The sequence below is a fragment of the Chrysochloris asiatica genome, unplaced genomic scaffold (assembly GCF_000296735.1).
Source record: "Chrysochloris asiatica unplaced genomic scaffold, ChrAsi1.0 scaffold00005, whole genome shotgun sequence".
In the NCBI taxonomy this organism is placed as follows: Eukaryota; Metazoa; Chordata; class Mammalia; order Afrosoricida; family Chrysochloridae; genus Chrysochloris; species Chrysochloris asiatica.
The window spans coordinates 5,428,725-5,447,894 of NW_006408523.1; the positions used below are offsets into that span (position 1 = coordinate 5,428,725).

General features: G+C 46.1%; 1 protein-coding gene across 1 annotated transcript in view; it reads left to right on the forward strand.

The window, feature by feature from the left end:
* The window catches only part of ALOX5AP (arachidonate 5-lipoxygenase-activating protein), a 29,653-nt gene extending 15,159 nt beyond the window's left edge, over positions 1-14,494 (forward strand). The window contains exons 2-5 of the mRNA XM_006831947.1: positions 562-661; positions 5,148-5,218; positions 11,577-11,658; positions 14,308-14,494. Of these exons, the coding sequence (XP_006832010.1) occupies positions 562-661; positions 5,148-5,218; positions 11,577-11,658; positions 14,308-14,470 (416 nt within the window). The 3' untranslated portion in view covers positions 14,471-14,494. The remainder of the gene's footprint in view (positions 1-561; positions 662-5,147; positions 5,219-11,576; positions 11,659-14,307) is intronic.
* The last annotated feature ends 4,676 nt before the right edge of the window (positions 14,495-19,170 follow it).

The window sequence follows — 19,170 nt, forward strand, 5'->3', positions numbered from 1 at the left end:
GTGTGTGTGTGTGTGTAGTCCTAATGTGATGCTGTAGGATAAGCACTGGACTGCTAATGAAATGTCGGTGGTTCAAACCCACCAGCTGCTCCACGGAAACCCTATACAGTGTCACTATGAGTTGGAACGGACTCAATGGCACTTAACCACAACAATTACATATATATATCCCCCATATCTATTTTAAGTGTCACTTCCTCTAGGAAATCTTCTGTCACCTATACCTCACCTTACTCTTTTGGTGTTCCACTATGCCCTGAACTCTTTCCGTGTACTCTCAGTAGGGTAGCCTCTTGTTACTGGTTTCTTCCCTTACACCATAGGACCCAGGACAGTGGGGTCAGTGTCTTGCTCATGCTGACAGTCCCCACACCATACACAGTGAGCAACCGATGGCCCTGATGACTGAATTTCTTTCTGAGTGACTTCTGTCTGAGGATGTTGAGTATCATTCTGAGGTAAAGTCAGAGAAACAGTTAACATCCTGGTAAAAACAATGGCCTAACCCAGGCTCCCAAACATGCCCGTGAATCACCAAATCCAAATATTTCCCTCGGACAGGATTCTTTGCGCACAAAGTGGAGCATGAGAGCAAGACCCAGAATGGGCGGAGCTTCCAGAGGACGGGAACCCTGGCATTTGAGAGGGTCTACACTGCCAAGTGAGTCCAACCCTGTCACTGCTGACTAACAGAGTGGGGGGAGGCAGCAGGACGGCCGGGGCCTGGGCTCAGAACCTCCTCCCAGGAGTTAAAACCTCCTCAGGGTGCCATGTCTCCTGGTCTGGATAGCCTTCATGATTTTAGCAAATGTTGGTGCTAAGACAGAGGAAGTGGGGCTATGGGGGAGGAAGGCAGCCTCCACAGCTCCGGCTTGCTCCAGAAATAATCTGAGGCAGACATTCAGTTTGGGTAAGTTGACCAGTTTCCTGTGGGGTTAGTCCTAAGGTACCACCACAAAACCTAGCCATTACTCATCGCCAGCTACAGAAGCAAGAGGCAGCAGCCTTCAGGCACCCCTTTCCCCCCAACCCTCACTCTCTCCTTGGTGGAAGTGTGAAGGTGATACCAGTCCGTTTCAAAACGTCAGGTGTCCTTGGACAACCAGAACAAAAGCAGAACAAACAGCAAGATTGTGCAATCACCTTTCCGGCGGCTTTCTTTCTTTGCTCTTAAATCACAAGGCTGTCAAAAAAAAACTCCCCCCAAAACACCTGAACATCCTAGGGATGGAAATGGGAGGTGCTTGGGATGCACATTAAAGGTGTGTCATTCCCAAACCTTATTTCCTCGATGTGGCTTGTATTTGAATAGAGAGTTTCAGCCACCAACAGTTTGCCTGCTTCTCTGTGGCTGTGACCAGTGGAAAGAAACCTGCCAGAGCTTCACTCCATGGAGACAACATTGATGTCTTCATATTGTTGTTGTTGTTGTTAAGTGCCATCATAGATCCTTGGGAAAGGGGAAGTAGTTGTTACCCCAGAAAAGTATGTTTAGAATCATAAACAAATACAGGGACGAGTTGAAACTGAAGGCAGGTCCTGAGGTCCCTGCCTGCTCTGGAGATGCTATTGGGGAAGAAGACCCAAATCTAGTGGGCATGTTGTTGACCTCTGGTGAACTCAACTGACTCAAGGGTCTCGTTTGGACAGGCTCCCTCCCCATTCACCAACAAGCTTTCTTGTCTGTCCTTGATCTTATATGGGTACTGGCTGTTTTCAAAATGGGAGCCCCTGAGTGGTGAGAATGAAAAGGTTGAAGGTTTGAGTTCACTCAGGGGCACCTCAAAAGAAAGGTCTGGCAAAAAAGTTAGCTGCTGAACACTCTATGGAACAGAGTTCTCCACTGACATACCAGCATATGGGGTCTGGCACTATTCAATGGTGACTGTTAACACGGTGGTACAAATGGGTAGTGAACTGTCTCAGTTGCTAAATTAAAGGTTAGAGATTTCAGTCCACCCACAGGCACCTCAGAAGAAAGGCCTGGTAATCGACTGGGGAAATACACAGCTACTGAAAACTGTATGGAGCACAGTTCTACTCAGACCACACGGGGCACCATGAGTGGAATCTACTTATGAAAAATCATCCACTGAGAACCCTGTGGGGCACAGTTCTACTCTCACACACATGAGAGCACCATGAGTGGAATCTACTTATGAAAAATCATCCACTGAGAGCCCTGTGGGGCACAGTTCTCCTCTGACACACACAGGGGCACCATGAGTGGAATCTACTTATGAAAACTCATCCACTGAGAACCCTGTGGAGCATAGTTCTACTCTGACACACACGGGGCACCATGAGTGGAATCCACTTATGAAAAATCATCCACTGAGAACCCTGTGAGCACAGTTCTACTCTGACACACACACGAGGCACCATGAGTGGAATCTACTTATGAAAACTTATCCACTGAGAACCCTGTGGAGCACAGTTCTACTCTGACACACACAGGGGCACCATGAGTTAGAGTCGACTCATTGACAACTGTTGGTCTCTGTTCTATGAGGTTCAGGGAGAACTGGCGGGGAATCGTCTCACTGCTGTGTTCCATCAGCTGCCCGCTTTCCCTTCATTTCTCCACGACTACATTTGCCAACTTGCGATGTGGCTCTGTAGGATCAGCACTGGAGTTGGAATCACAAAGTGGGTGGTTGAAACCCACTAGTTGATTTTTGGAAACCTTGTACAGGGTTGCTACGGGCCAGAATCGACACAACAGCACTTAACAAGAACAAAAACACCAGGGGAAGGATGGAGTGCAGTTTGAGCTCACTGGATTCATGGGTTTGTGCTTTCAAAGGAGACAATGGGTAAAGAACACTGGCTTGGTGCCCGGGATCCTGTAAGGGGCTTTAACAGGGGTGAGGGCTGGACTTTGCATCCCAGTCATCATTTGCTCAGCAAGAGAACACTCTCAACACCAGGTTTTCTGAACTGACCCTGGTGTCTTAAATGCTGGAAGGTCCTTAACTTGACCTATAGGTCTGGGCTGAATTCTGCATGTGAAATCAAGATTTCCTTGTTATGTTGTGACCCCTGACCCATGGTGACCCAAATGTCGCCTAGTCCTGTGCCCATGATTGGTTGCAGATCAGACAGTTGTGATCCATAGAGTTTTTGTTTGTTTGTTTGTTTGTTTTTTGATCCATAGAGTTTTTGTTTTTAACTTTTTATTGTGACTTGGGTGAAGGTTGACGGAACAGGTCAGTTTTCCATTCAGCAATTCGTACATATTTTTCTTCATCTCGATATGACATCTGCTGCACAAGACCTCTTTAAAATGTTGAAGAACAAAGATGTCAGTTTGCGGACTAAGGTGCGCCGGACCCATGAAAATGCTCATGGTATTTTCAATAACCTCATATACATGAGAAAGTGAATAAGAAAGGCCATTAAAGAATTGATGCATTTGATATATGGTGTTAGAGAAGAATATTGGAAGTACCATGGACTGTCAGAAGAATAAACAAATCGTGTTGGAAGAAGTACATCCAGAAGGCTCCTTAGAAGCCAGGATGGCCAGACATATTAACAGGAGGGATCAGTCCTTGGAGAAGAACATCGTGCTTTGTAGAGTGGAGGATCAGTGACAAACAGGAAGACCCCCAACTAGATGGATTGGCACAGTGGCAGCAACAATGAGCTCAAACGTAACAAGAGTTGTGAGGACGGCGTAGGACGGGGCAGCGCTTTGTTCTGTTGTGCACAGGGTCACTGTGAGGTGGAACGAACTCAGCAGCACCTAACAACAACAACAACCACCACATTGTAATCTGACTTCGCCCACTTATCCCTGGGTTCCCTGTTTCCACTTCTCCTTTCCTAATCCTTCTGAATTCTGTGCTTGGATGAGTGCTACTCCTTTGATCTCAGATGGCTGATGGTTCTGAGGCGTGCATACATCCTGTGTTATTTCCCCCCTGATAGACCCGTCTACTGGTTGGATGAAAACTGAGCCACGGGGGTAAGTTCAGTTCCAGGTCTGAATGGTGACGAAGGACCATTGTTTCTGGCTTGCCCCAGTCTCTGTCTGACTAGTTAGCCTGGCTTTTTTTTAAGATTTTGAGTTTTGTTACACATTTTTCTCCACTCTAACCAGGAACTTCTCATTTGAAACCTTCAGAGCAGTTGGTAGCGGTGGCTAGGCACCATCTATTTCTTCTCGCCTCATGGTCTATTCATTCATTGAACTAATTGTTTCTGATTGCCTTTGAGTTTAATTGACCTTCTTTCCTCTGGGCAGGGGGAGTCCAGTGGTTGCACTTTGGTTGGTTCTTTATGATATTCTAAATCCCCAGTCATTACTCACCAATGTAGAATGAAGAGCATTGTGTTTGTGGACAGTGTTATGCCCGGTGACCTTGGTGGACCCTGAGACTATGATTACTAATGTGTTAATTGGCTGATGTGTTGGAAGTAGATCTCCAGGTCTTTCTTCCTATGCCATCTTACTCTGGACATTCCCTGAAACCTGCTTAGTACCTTGACTACATGTCATCCTCCATGGTTGGGCATGAGGTGCCTTGGTTTGGAATCAAACCTGGAAGTCCTGTGTTGTTGTTGTTGTTAAGTGCCAGTGAGTTGGTTCTGACTCATAGAAACCCTATGTCGGGTTTCCAAGGAGTGGCAGGTTGTTTTGAACCACTGACCTTACTGTTAACAGTCCAGTGCTTACTATACAGCACCACACAAGGACTCCGGATTCCCAATATGGAAGGCAAGAATTCAATCACCTCACCATTTCCTTGGACTCTTCCTTAGACTGTGCCTCCGCCCCAGCATCACTGCTGCCCTCTTGTTTGTATAGCTGACTTTTCAGTCCCAAGAAGCACATGGACACAGTAAGGATCAGGAGCCCTGCCAAAGACGACGCATCAAGGCACAGCATCTGCCATGGGCCGCACAGTGCGAACAGAGTGCATGGAGCTGAGACATGTGTTCACGCGTGTCTGTCCCCATGGGGGGTGCGCGGGGACGGGATGCCATGTCTTCCTGGGTAAATGGAAGTGGAATTAGCAATGGGGCCCATACCATCTGCACGGCGACAGCGTGCCATGGGGTGTTGCAAACCACTCACTATTCACATTGTCTCCTTAATTTTTTATTCTAGAGCCTTATGCATTTATGTATTTGTTCTACAGCCAAAACTGCGTGGATGCATACCCCACATTCCTCGCTGTGCTCTGGTGTGCTGGGCTACTGTGCAGCCAAGGTAATTCAGGATTTTCTCTGTCTATTCTTTTTCTACCGTGCATGCATCTTATGGCGGGTCAGAGGGCAAGCTTTTAGTTTGAAAGGTTTGGCCTGACCTCCAGCTTCAACGTGCAGCCCCGGAGAGGCTGGGATGCAGGCACGCGGGTACCGGTGCAGGTCGCCTGCAAAAATGCATCATTAATGCCTGCTCCCGGGTGGCCGCTTGATAGCTGAGCGCTGACAAGCTGTAGCTTCAGGCTAAGTGTGACTCAGAATCCTTAAGCACTGAGAGTTCAGATCCAAGGGCATTATAAATGGGAGCTCTTTTGGGCTCTGTTGCTTGGTTTTGTGGCTCATAAACGTCCATAGTAGTGACCTTCTACGGGGTCAGGGACTGGGCTCCAGGTCCCCAGCTTCCCTGGGTTACCGACTGCACTGATTTCAGAAGCGGGAAGAAGAGGCCGACTCTGGAGATAAAATGAAACAGAAGCAGTGTCAAGATGTTAGGCCTTTTTTCACGGTTGAGCCCCTGAAAGGTTTGGTCGCCATGGGCGCTGTGTCTGGTGGTGCCTTGTGACCACCTCACGGGTTCCACACTGGGGTCTCTGACAGCCCCGAGGGAGTTGTTCAGTGTTTTCCCTCTTCTGCCCATCCGATGAAGCAGGATAGGTTCAAACCCACCAGCCGTTCCTTGGGAGAAAGATGAGGCTGTCTGCTTCTCAAAGATTTACAGCCTCAGAAATTCCATGACGCAGGTCTGCGGCAACAACAATACTCAATTCTATAAGATAAGATAGTAACGTAGTGGTTATGAGTCAGGCTGCTAACCTCAAGGTCAGCAGTTCGAAACTACCAGCCATTCTGCGGGAGAAAGATGAGGCTTTCTGCTCCCGTAAAGATTTACAGCCTCGGAAACCCTGTACAGGGTCACTATGAGTTGGAACTGACTCCATGGCACACCACCATCACCATCATAGAGAGTATGGGGCCCCATACGATAAACACTGAACTATGAACCACAAGGTCTGCGGTTTGATCCTACCAGTGGCTCGACATGAGAAAAATGGTTTCCTGCTCCCACGAAGATTTAAAACCCCAGAAACGCTATACAGTGTTGTTATGAGTCAGCTCCAACTCGACAGCACTTAACAACAGCAAATACCAGAGTACACGGAAGAAAGACTTGGCTGTCTTCTCTATAGGGTCGCTGTGAATCTGAATCAGCCTGATGATAGTGTTTTTGTAATCACCCTTGAAGAAACTTTGGTACAAGGAGGTAAAGTAACTTCTTTAAGGTCACTCAGCTAGTGCATTGTGGGAAGACCAGAACATTTGTCTCTAATTCCTGGATTTTTCACAAGCATTGTTTTCTATACATACTATACAGTTGTTGCTGTTAAGTGCCACTGAGTCAGTCTAGGAACTACTGGGTTTGAACTACTGACCTTGAGGTTAATAGTCCAGTGCGTATTCTACAGTGCCACACTAGGCCTCCATATTATTTTAGTACAATACAATGCAATGGAATGGAATACAAACTCTAGTACCCACTGGGGTCCTGGGGGGAGGGTGGTTATAAGATAAGCAGTCCACCACAAGGTCGGTTTGAATCACAAGGTCGGCAAAATCACCAGCTGCTCCTTGGAAACGCTATACAGGGTCGCTATGGGTCGGAACCAATTGAGAGCACTTAACTAAAAGACTAGGGATTTATGGTGACCCCATAGAGCAGAGTGGACTGGTCAATAAGGTTTCAGAGACTGCAAATCTTTACAGGAGCACACAGCCTCATCTTTCTCATAACACAATATATTTCCATCCTATAAGGGAGCTCTGGTAGCGTAGTGGTTACGAATCGGGCTGCGAACCTTAAGGTCAGCGGTTCGAAACTACCAGCTGCTCCGCAGGAGAAAGATCAGGCTTTCTACTCCCGTAAAGATTTACACCCTCGGAAACCCTGTACAGGGTCGCTATGGGTCGGAACCGACTCAACGGCACTTAACAACAACAACTATGTTGTATTATAGAAATGAATATTGTTGTTGTTGTTGGGTTCTGTATCATTCATTCTGACCCCTAGCAATCCAATGTGATGGAACAGAAGTACCCCACAGAGCTTTCTAGGTTGCCATTCTTATGAGAGCAGATCACCAGGTCCTTCTACTGTAGAGAGGCTGGGTAGGCTTGAACTGCTGACCTTTTGATTAGCAACTGAGTGCTTAACTGTTGAGCCACTAGGATTCATTAGATATGAATGTTCTTTATTAATTTCTGTCATAAATGCATATGGAATATCTACTATGTGCCAAGTCGATGCACAATGATACACAAGTCAGACACTTTGAAGCACATAGTCAGCTGTGAAGAGGGACCACCAGAAAGAAGATGAAGGGATGAGAAGCACCACCAAGAAACAGATGAGGCACAGTGATGGAGGGACAGACAGCAGAAGTCACTTCAGGAACATCCTGTGGCCTCATTCTGTGTTGCATAAGACTGCCAGTGAGCTCACCGTTTATTTCCCAATTTCTTCCCCAACTCAGAAGGAGAAAGATGAGGCTTTCTGCTCCTGTAAAGATTTACAGTCTCGGAAGCCCTACGCAGGGTTGCTATGAGTCGGAACTGACTTGATGGCATTTAACAACAACATCTATAACAACCATGACTTACATATGCCAGAGACATGTCTGGCATTACCTGAGCAACAAGTCAAACTCCAGTTGAACTAGAAGTTATGATTCCTTTCATTTCTTAGATGACAGTTGATGTAGATGAATCTAGAGTTGTAATGTAGGCCTGGTGGTGCAATGCTGAAGTGCCTGGTTGGTGGTTCAAACCCAGCCAGTTACGTGGGAGAAATGCCCGTTGGCAGCTTTGGTAATGTTGGAGCCTAGAAAACTCTGTGGGCAGTTCTACTTTGTCACACAGGGCCACCTTGAGTCGGGATTGCCTAGGTGGCAAAAAGAACAACCATCCACTTGATAGTGTTTCCATGACAGTCAAGTGAGCTAGTGTGGCGCCAACATGGGCTTGGCACCTGCCAGATTGAACCATATAAAACGGTCTGACTCTCTGTCACCCACAAAACAAGCATTTTCATATGGCCCAACCTCACACTGTAATCCCAGTGAATGTTAGTATGAATAGTGCTGATGGTAGTGAAGTTTTGAATCAGATAGACCTGAAATCAGATAGGTCTCAAATTCCAGCTCTTCCTTTGGCCACCTCCTTTCACTCATTCATTGGTTGGTGGTGGATGTGTCCCATTGAATCAGTTCTGACTCATAACAACCCTGTATCTTTCTCATCTTTCTCCCTCGGAGCGACTCGCAGATTTGAACTATTGACCTTGCAGTTATCAGACCAGCTCATAATCCACTATGCTACAAATGTTTATAGAATTCCACCTCTGTGCCAGGTATTCTGCCAGGCACAGAGACTCTGGCAAGGAATAGATGACTGTTCTCTTGGACCTTTTGATTTGGTGGGTGACTCCGGCAGGTTGACTTCATTGGGCCTGAATGTCCCTACAGAATACCCTACAGGTTGAAAGGTAACAGTAATGTACTCAACCAGCTCCCTGTAAAGCTTGGAGACTCAAGTACCCAAAGCGGCCGAGGCAGTTCCTGACACATTAGTTCATTTGATGTTGTGTGCCGTTGAGTCGGTCCGACTCATAGCGAACCTCTGTATGGTTTCTGAGAGTGGCTGGTGGGTTTGAACTGCTGACCTTGTGGTTACAGTCTAGTGTTTATTCTACAGTGCCTACCATGGCTTAGAAAGTAATTCAGTTTGGAAGTTTGAAAAATTATCTTACAGCCATGGTTCTGTTTCACCCTCACGGCATTGCTAAGTGGTGTTGTCAGTTGCCTTTGATTCAGACTCACAGTGACCAAGGGAGTCAGGCATTTTGTGCTTGACTACTAACCTAAAGGTTGGTGGTTCAAACCCACCCAGAGGTGCCACAGAAGAAAAGTCCTGGTGATCTGCTTCTATTAAGATTGCCCAAACCAAATAAAAATCTGTTGCCATTGAGTTGATTCCAACTCACAGCAACCCCATAGAACAGAGTATAACTGTTCCCCCGGGATTTCTGAGGCTGCAAACATTTACAGGAGCGGACAGCCACATCTTCCTCTGATGGAGCATCTGGTGGGTTTGAACTGTTGATCTTTTTTTTAACAACTATTGTGCCACCAGAACTCCTTCTTGTTAAGATTATAGCCAAGAAGACTCCATGGAGCAGTTCTGCTCTGTCACATGTGGGGTGTTATGAATTCCTAGGTTGTTTTTGTTAAGTGCCATTGAGTCGATTTTGACTCATAGAAACCCTGTATAGGGTTTTTGAGGAATGACTGATGTAGTTGAACTACTGACCTTGCAGTTAGCAGTCCAGTGATTATCCTACACTGCCACACCAGGACTCTGACGTCCTGAATTATTGTTGTTGTTGTTAGGTGCCATTGAGTCGACTCATAGCGACCTTATGCCCAGCAGAATGAAACACTGCCCGGTCCTGGGCCAACCTCACTATTGTTGCCATGCTTGAGTCCATTGATGCTGCCACTTTGCCAATCCATCTCACTGGGGTCTTCCTTGTTTTTCTGACCCTCCTCCTTACCAAACATGATATCCTTTTCCAGCGACTGGTCCCTCCTGACAATATGTCCAAAGTATGAGAGATGAAGTTTGACCATCCTGACCTCTAAGGAGCACTCTGCTTGCACTTCTTCCAACACAGATGTGTTGGTTCTTTTGGCAGCCAATGGCACTTTCAATATTCTCCTACAATACCATAACTCAAAAGCATCAAGTCTTCTTCAGTCTTCCTTATTCACTGTGCAATACGTCATTTGATTTCTTGACTGCTGGTTCCATGAGTGTTGATAGTTGATACGAGAAGAATGAAGTCCTTGACAATTTCAATCTTTTCTCTGTTAAGAATGTTGTTTATTGGTTCAGTGGTGAGGATTTTTTTTTTTTTTTTACATTGAGATGTAATCCATACTGAAGGTTGTGCTCTTTGATCTTCACCAGCAAGTATTTTTAAGTCCTCTTCACTTTCAGCAACGAGGTGTGTCATCTTCATATCGCAGGTTGTAAATGAGTCTTCCTCCAGTCCTGATGCCACGTTTTTCTTCATGCCATGTTTTTGTTCCTGAATAGGTAACCAAAAAACCAAATCTGTTGCGATTGACTTGATTAGAATTCATGGTGATTTATGTGTTTCAAAGTGACAGTGTCCCACAGAGGTTTTAATGGCTGTGATGTATCATGAATAGATTCCAAGGCATTTCTTCTCAGATACCTCTGTGTGGATTCAAATCATTAACCTTTTGGTTAGTGGTCAAGCACATAACCATTTACACTTACTTTGTTCTAAGTAAGTCAGGAAACTGTTACCCTGAGTAAGTAGGTATACTGTTACATTGCGTAAGTAGGAATGTTATTACCTGAGTTAGTAGGAACACTGTTACCCTAAATCAGTAGGAATGTTGTTACCCTTCGTAAGTTACAATGTTGTTGCCTGAGTCAATAGGAACACTGTTATCCTGAATAAGCAGGAACACTGTTATCCAGATGCAAAACATGTTCAAGGACCTGCCCCAGTTTGGGAACTGGTCACCAAGCCTCCTTGCTCCCAGCTCAAAACACTCACCATGACTCTTGGATTATTTGCTCTCTGTTGGTAACTGTTCCTCAAAAGACTAAAGTGCTAGGGACAGCTCCTTCCCTGGAGGCCTCTTCTGGGACAGACACAACTTAGTGGTGGTTCATCATTGTTCTTCCTAGAGACCCAGGGCTGAAAGTGGACCCATGAGAGACTCAGCCTATGAGCTGGCTGAGGGTTCAAATCCTGCCTGCACCATTTGGCAGGGTTAAAGTCCCTTAACCAATCCAATCTGAAAATAGAAAATGTTTTGTGAACCATACCATGAGACCAGAAGAAGGTAATATTATTAACATTCTTAAGGTTTATTTGTTTTAGGAGTTCTGATAGCATTGTGGTTAAGCACTCAGCTGCTAACAAAAAGTTGGTGGTTCGAACCCACCCAGCAGTTTCATGAGAGAAATACCTGGCAGTCTGCTTCCCTAAAGATAAAAGCCTAGGAAACCTTATGGGACAGTTGTACCCTGTCCTACAGTGCCACGATGAGGTTGAAATTGACTTGATGACAAACGACAATAGCAGCAGTTCCTCCCCACCCCACTCCAAGACATTTTCTGAATTGAATATCCACCGTCACTGCCAGGACCCTTGGCCACTATTTCCTGTCACGATCCATGTTAACTGCCAAACGACTGTCAAATATGGTGTCAGTTTAGCATTTCTCAGCAGCTCCTAAACTAACACAGGTTTTCGCCCCTCCTCCTAGTTCCTGCTGCCTTTGCCGGGATGATGTACCTGTTTGTGAGACAAAAGTACTTCGTGGGCTATCTGGGTGAGAGGACACAGAGGTAGGTGACTGGGGCAGGCTCAAAACGATGCATTTCAGACAGGAAAAGTGGCAATCCAAAACCATGTTCAGAGTCACATTTAGGGCTCTAAAGGGACACTTGTAAGGAGCCCTGTTGGCACAATAGTGAAGTGCTCTGTGTCTAACCCAAAACTTAGTTGTTCAAACCCACCCAGTGAATCCTTGAGATAAAACCCTGGAGATCTTCTTCTGCAAAGATTTACACCCTAAAAATCCCTATGGGGGGAGTTCTACTCTGTCACATGGGGGCGCTATGAGTCTGAATTGACCCAATGGCACCCAACACCTGCAACAATAGGATTATGTGTGGGGGTGGGGTGCTGACTCGGATCTCCCATCCTCTCTCTCTGAACTTTGAGGGCTTTGAAAACAGCTGGGGTACTTGAGTCTTTTTCTCTATTAAAAAAAAAATAATGTCCCAAAGAGAGCCGGACTCACAAAGGATGTTTTAAAGTCTCTGAGCACATTCTTTGCAACCCCACACCCTCTCCTCCCACCCTTGAGAGTCTGGGGTTTGAAGGAGCTTTTATGTCTGGCTTCCCAAGACCTCCTGTGTGTGAAACATTGCATTGTTTGTCTAGAGAAATGAGAACTGCAGCTCGCACCTTGCAGTACGTTCTCTTGAGTAACAGATCTTCAGGGGACCTGCGGAAAGAATGTTGAGGAAATAAGATGTAAGAGGCAATGAATGGAGACTGTGCAGTGAGTCACCGCTGCATTGTTTATAGCCAGCGGCAGACAGAAAGCCCCAGAAGGATAATTAGACGTCCCACGTGGGCTGGGAAATCAGTATTCTCAGAAAATCAATATGCCACGCATTCCTTAGAGACGAGAGTTCCTGATGTTTCTAGAAGGACTCTGAGAGCTAGTAATATATTATGGAAGTGATGAGGCCCTATACGCTCAGCTAGCTTTGCCCACCATTTTTCTTGTCTGTTTCCCAAGTCCCCAACAACACCTTTCCTAATGGCTGATGGTCTCTCCATTTAGATAGTATCTTCTCCCAGTGACAACAACAGTGGTGTCCCAGGAGATCGGTAGGCAAGAGCATTCAGTGTGGGGAACCTGGAAGCAGACAAAACTCAATGAGGCCATTAGATGGTTAAGACTGGGCTGGATTAAGAAAAAGAGTCCTTAGAAGCAATTCTCTTGTTCTTGTCTCTTCCTTCTCTCCTCACTAATGGGTTGCTAACTTATCCTTTCACCCACGGTGCCATTTTTACTCTTATCAACACGGTCCCAAATCATCTTCTTTATTCTCTTTCATTCTGGAAAACTCTCCATGCCTTTCCCTAGGCATGGAGTTGCCTGCTCTTCAGAGTTGCCGGCGTGGGGTGCGTGCAGGGGTAATCACTGATGCATTGAAGCATCTTTTCTGTACTGAGGCCAGGAACCCTAGTGATGCAGTGCTTAAAGCACATGGCTGCTAACTGAAAGGTCAGTGATTCTAACCCATTAGCTGTTCCTCAGGGGAAAGCGTGGCAGTTGGCTTCTGTAAAGATTTACAGCCCTGAGAAACCTGAGTGGCAGGTGGGTTTGCTATGATCTGGAATCAGGGCAACAACACACAACGGGCTCCCCAATGTGTGTCCAGTTCTCATGAGTGTCCATGAGGGTTCTCAGGCAGCCTCTGGAAGACAGATGAGACTCTCAGATACAGTAGCACTCGGTAGACCCCATCAGCTTTATGGGCTCATTGTAACCATCAGTTAGAACACAAAACCCCCAAAGACCAAACCAGCTGCTGTTAAGTCAGTTCTGACTCACGGTGTCAGAGGAGAACTGCGCTTCGTAGGGGTTTCTAAGGTTGTGACCTTTGGGAAGTAGATCTTCTTAAGTGCCTCTGGGTGGACACGAACCTCCAAACTATCAGTCCATAGCCAGGCACTTAACCATTTGCACCACCTCGGGACTCCAGTTATGACAACTCAGAAGTCCTTGTGATTGGGTGCTGTTGAGTCGGTTCTGTGTGACAGAGCAGAACTGCCCCACAGGGTTTCCTAGGCTGTCATCTATTGTGTCACTATATACTCATATATACTCTTATAGATCATCCACTCACAGCGCCCCCTGGTGTAACAGGAGAACTGCCTCACAGGGTTTCCTAGATCTTTACTGGAGCAGATTGTCGTCAGATCTAGCTCCCATGAAGCCACTGGGTGGGTTTGAACCGACAACCTTTGCGTTAACAGCTGAGCACTTAGTCGTTGCACCACCAGGGCAGAAGCCAGGACTGGCCATCCAGGGCTCCTTGACAGAGGCAACCCTAGAAAGCGTCTCAACGAGCCAGCTGTAATTCTAATCTCCAGTTCAAATGCCTGATGGCCCACAGACCCCACCATGAGCAGACCGCCTCTCTGTGTCTCCCAGGAGCTGGAGCTGAGAAGAGATGCTGGACAGTCCGGAGAAACCGGGACAACAGAGCTCAGAATACTATGGGCTTTGAGGTTCAGGCTCCTTTGATTTAGTTTTGAAACATGTTCAATGATTCACAAATAGCTCGGGTACTGTCATGCGTCCTGTGAAGTAAACGTAGGCTCTGTCATTTAGATCCCACGCAGTGAAAACACAGCGTGTCTTGTTAGGTTGAGCAATGCTGCATGATCAGTGTCTCTTGCTTTTTCCCCAGCACACCTGGCTACATATTTGGGAAACGCATCATCCTGTTCCTGTTCCTCATGTCCCTTGCTGGTATATTCAACTATTACCTCATCCTCTTTTTCGGAAGTGACTTTGAAAACTACATCAAAACTGTTACCACCACCATCTCTCCTCTGCTTCTCATCCCCTGACGCCTGGCGGAACACAGAGTTGGTGCTCTCAGCTAATCAATACCCAGAAACCCCTCATAACTCAGCCCTTTAAAGGATTTGGCTCCTTCTCAGATAGCTGTAAATCTAATGGCCATCTGGGCATCACAGCTTGATGTAACCTTGCTTTTCCTGGAAGAAGCTGCTCAGTGTCAGCTCTGCCCCTTGAAAACGACACTGTCTCCTGATTTGTTATGCAAATCCATTCTGTGTATCCCTTTCCCAGAAGGTGTCTTATGGCCAGATCTTATTTCTTAAAATTAAACATAGAGATGTTTCAGGTGAATGGCTGAACCGGTGTTTTTCTCTGTGTGTGTAAAATCTGTCTCTGCAGCTGATCAACCAGTTCTCTTTCCTTCACCTGCTTGATGATAAGAAAAAATACACTTTCTATGGAAAACGAACTTTTCTTTTAAACATTTTTTAATTTAACTTTTGTTGTTAATATCATACACAGCAGTTCATATACCAATTGAACAGTTTCTTCATGTTCATGTCAAGGGTACTGGTGACATTTCTTCAGGCTATGTAACCATCCTCACCCTCCTTTTCTGAGCTGCCCTCCACCCCCCATGAGTATGAACTTACTGCTCCCAAACTGGAGGCTCTTCTTGATTGGGTGCCCTAACCTTATATACCACATGTTAGGTGGTGTTGGCCTCTTTGTGGGTTAACATTATACCCAGCATTTATCACACAGTATGAAAGGACCCAAGACATGGTATTTTCAATAGCCTCATGTGGATGCGAAAGCTGGACAGTGAATAAGGAAGATCGTAGAAGAATTGATGCCTTTGAGTTGTGGTGTTGGAGGAGAATACTGAAAGTGCCATGGACTGCCAAAAGAACCAATAGATCTGTTTTGGAAGAAGTGCAGCCAGAGTGCTTCTTGGAGGCTAGGATGGCTAAGCTTCGTCTCTCATACTTTGGACATATTGTCTGGAGGGAACAGTCGCTGGAGAAGGATGTCATGCTGGGTAAGATGGAGGGTCAGAGAAAAAGAGGAAGACCCCCAACAAGATGGATTGGCCAGGTGGCATCACTGATGGCATCGAGTGTGGCAGTAGTGATGAGGTTGGCCCAGGATCGGACATTGTTTCATTCTGCTGTGCATGGGATCGCTATGAGTTGGTTCTGACTCGATGGCACCTGACAACAACAACAACAATGAAAGGAGTCCTGGTGTGGCATTGTGGGTTAATGTGCTAGACTGCAAAGTCGGTTTCAACTAACTGCAAGTTTGGTGGTTCAAACTCACCAGCCGCTCCTTGAAAACCCTATACAGGGTGACTATGGATTAGAACTGACTTGACAACACTTAACAACAACAACAAATGAAAGGTGTAACTAACTACCGTCAGAGTTGAGGTGTCATTGAGCTGGTGCTGACTCATGGTAACCCTATGTACAACAGAACAAAACATTACCCTGCACCATCCTCACAAGTGTTGTTAGGTTTGATGCCATTGTTTCTGCAAAGGTTGGTAGAATTCCTCAATTTCTTCATCATTGGCTTTAGTGGTTGGCATGTACCTTGATTAACAGGCGTATTAATTGGTGTACCTTGTAGGTGTATGGATATTATCCAATCACAGACTTATTGTATTTTAAGATAGAACCTGAAACGATCTTGAAAAGTCTAGAGCAGGTAATTCAAAATGGACTGTCAGGTGTCATTAAGCCTTGGTTGTGACTCATAGTGACCCTCTGTGCCATAGGATGAAATACAGCCCAGTCCTGTGCCAACCTCACAAGTCTTGTCATGCTTGTCATTGCTACAGTCACTGTGTCAATGCATCTCATCGGGGCTCTTCCTCTTTCTCATGGACCCAAATATGGACAGATGAGTAAATGAAGGAATTAGCCGCTGAATTGCTGGCTGACGGTACTTAATAGAATATGTGTGTTGAGTCCTTTCTGTGTGAGCCATCTACATACTCTCTGACTTGGTTCTGTTGACAGTGTACCCAACAGAGAGAAGCCAGGAGATTGTGTGGAAGCTGGTGGTCTGCTCCCACCAAGAAGACAGCCTAGGAATCCTATGGGGTGGGGGCTCTGCTCTGCCACGGGGAGTCACCACGAGTAGGGACGGACTCACTGGCACATGACAGCTACAACAATTGTGGAAGTCATAGTCAATTGAGGTGACTAGCAACAGAGGCCATCGTGGATTGAACTGTGTGCCCTCCAAGTATGTACCAATAGAGGGACCTCTCTGGAAGTAGCGTATTTTGTTAGTTTACAGCTGAGCAGGATGAGTGCTAAATTGAATATTTCTGAGGTACAAAAGGAGCAATTTAGGCCCTGAGCTAAACACTGGGGAGGACAGATGTCATGTGAGGATCTGCTACAAGCCAAGGAACGCCATGGGACCAAGGAATGTCCGGGGCTGCCAACAAGGAGTGAAGGTCAGTGGTTCAAGTCCACCAGCTGCTCCACAGGAGAAAAACGAGGGCTTCTGCTCAAAGATTTATAGTCTTGGAAGCTGTATACAGGGCCACATCAAGTTAGAATCGACTTGATGGCTCTTAACAACAACAATAATACTGACTAGGAAAGGATCAACGCAGCTGAGACCCTCGTTTGGACTGTAACCTCCAGAACTGTGAGGCTATATATTTCTGATCTTTAAATCCACCCATTTGTGGGATTTATGTTACAGCAGCATTAGTTACCTGGTGGCGATGTGCTGTGGAGTCGGTTCTGACTCATAGTAACCCTGTATAGGGTTTCTGAGGCTGTAAATCTTTACAGGAGCACAAAGCCTCATCTTTCTCCTGCAAAGTGCCTGGTGGGCTTGAACTGTTGACTTTGTGGTTAGCAGCGCAATGTGTCCACCTCCAGGACTCCTTATTAGATAATATGTTGTTGTTGTTGTTGTTAAGATAATGTTGAGTCAGTTCTGACCCATAGTGACCCTATATAGGGTTTCTGAGGAGTGGCTGGTGAGCTTGAACCACCAACAAATAGATGGGTCTTGTTTACCCCCAGACGAGTATCACAGTAGTAATAATCTTAGAAAGCATGTGGTAGGGCCCGGTGGCCAGGCCTCTTCCCAGTTTCCTTAGAATTGTCTGCTTGGGACGCTGGGATTGATTGGAAACATGACGTATGCTGTGAGTTGGGATCAATATGCCTCATGGTGGACTCACAAGGCAAGCCAATCTCTCCCGTAAGCATGGCTTCCTAGGGCCATCTAATGATCTAGGTTGAAGCTACTCCTGATCTTTCCTGTCCACACCTACTCTACCAGGAGCTCCCTGGAGTACTTGGGGTGAATACAGTTGGTTCTGCTCACTATACAGAGCAGTGCTAGTATACGCCCACAAGGCATTTCTTCCTCTGGTGACAGGAAGATCATGACCAGTTGTGTAGAAGCAGTTCCAATGCCTCCCTCATGTCTGGCCTTGGGTGTGGGGTGGAGGGGTGATCGAGCATCCTGGTTTGCCTGGAACTGAGGGCTTTCTTGGCTTTCAGACCTTTCATTTCTACAACTGGGACAGACAGGGCACACCAAGATGAGTCAGTCACCCTAGAGGGTGCCCAGTAGAGCCAGGATCACCTGAGCTTCCTGAGACTGGCTGTCCAAGCTGACTGTGGGACCTCCAAGGACAGGGAGAGGGCAGAACAGGCCAGCAGAGGCTCTGTTGCCTGTGGTCTGGAGAAATGTCCCTTACCAATGGCACCGAGGGAGTGAATGGGGAAGACAATGTTCTTCATGATTATGAGGAAGAGGGGCTCAGATGCAGAACTCTTGAATAAGGTACCCCTCATTCGCATCAGTCACTGGAGAAGGATATCATGTTTGGTGAGGTGGAGGGTCAGAGAAAAAGAGGAAGACTCCTAGAGAGATGGTTTGGCAAAATGGCAGCATCAATGGGCTCAAGTGTGGCAACAATTGTGAGGTTGGCCCAGGACCAGGCAGTGTTTCGTTCTCTTGTGTATAGGGTCACTACGAGTCAGCAACGACTCGATGGCACCTAACAACAACAACAACATTCTACTATGTGACTCATAACAAAGTATTGACAACATTGTGAAGACTGGGCATTCCAGAACACTTTACTGTGCTCTTGAGGAACCTGAACACAGACCAAGAGGCAGTTACACAAACAGAACAAGCAGACACTGAACAGGTTACAACCAGGAAAGGTGTGCACTAGGGCTATATTCTTTCACTATAGTTATTCAATCTGTATGCTGAGCACATAATCGAGAAACTGGATTATTTGAAGAAGAACATGGCATCAGGATTGTAGGATGACTCATTAACAACCTGAGATACACAAATGATACAATCTTGCTTTTTGTGAGCAGAAAGGACCAATAATACATATAGGTGAAGACCAAAGACCACAGTCTTCAGTATGGGCTGCAACACAATGCTAAAGAAAAAAACAATCCTCACCACTGGACCAATAAATCACACCATGACACATGGAAAAAAGACTGAATTTATCAAAGACTTCATTTTGCTTGGATCCACAACACTCACGGAAGCAGCAGTCAAGAAATCAAAATATGTATTGCATTAGGCAAATCTGTTACTGAAAACATCTCTAGTGTTCAAGAGCAAATGCTTCAGTTTGAGGACTAAGGTGCGCCTGACGTAAGCCCTGGTATTTTCAGTAGCCTCATAGACATGTGAAAGTTGGACAATAACTAAGAAACACCATAGAAAA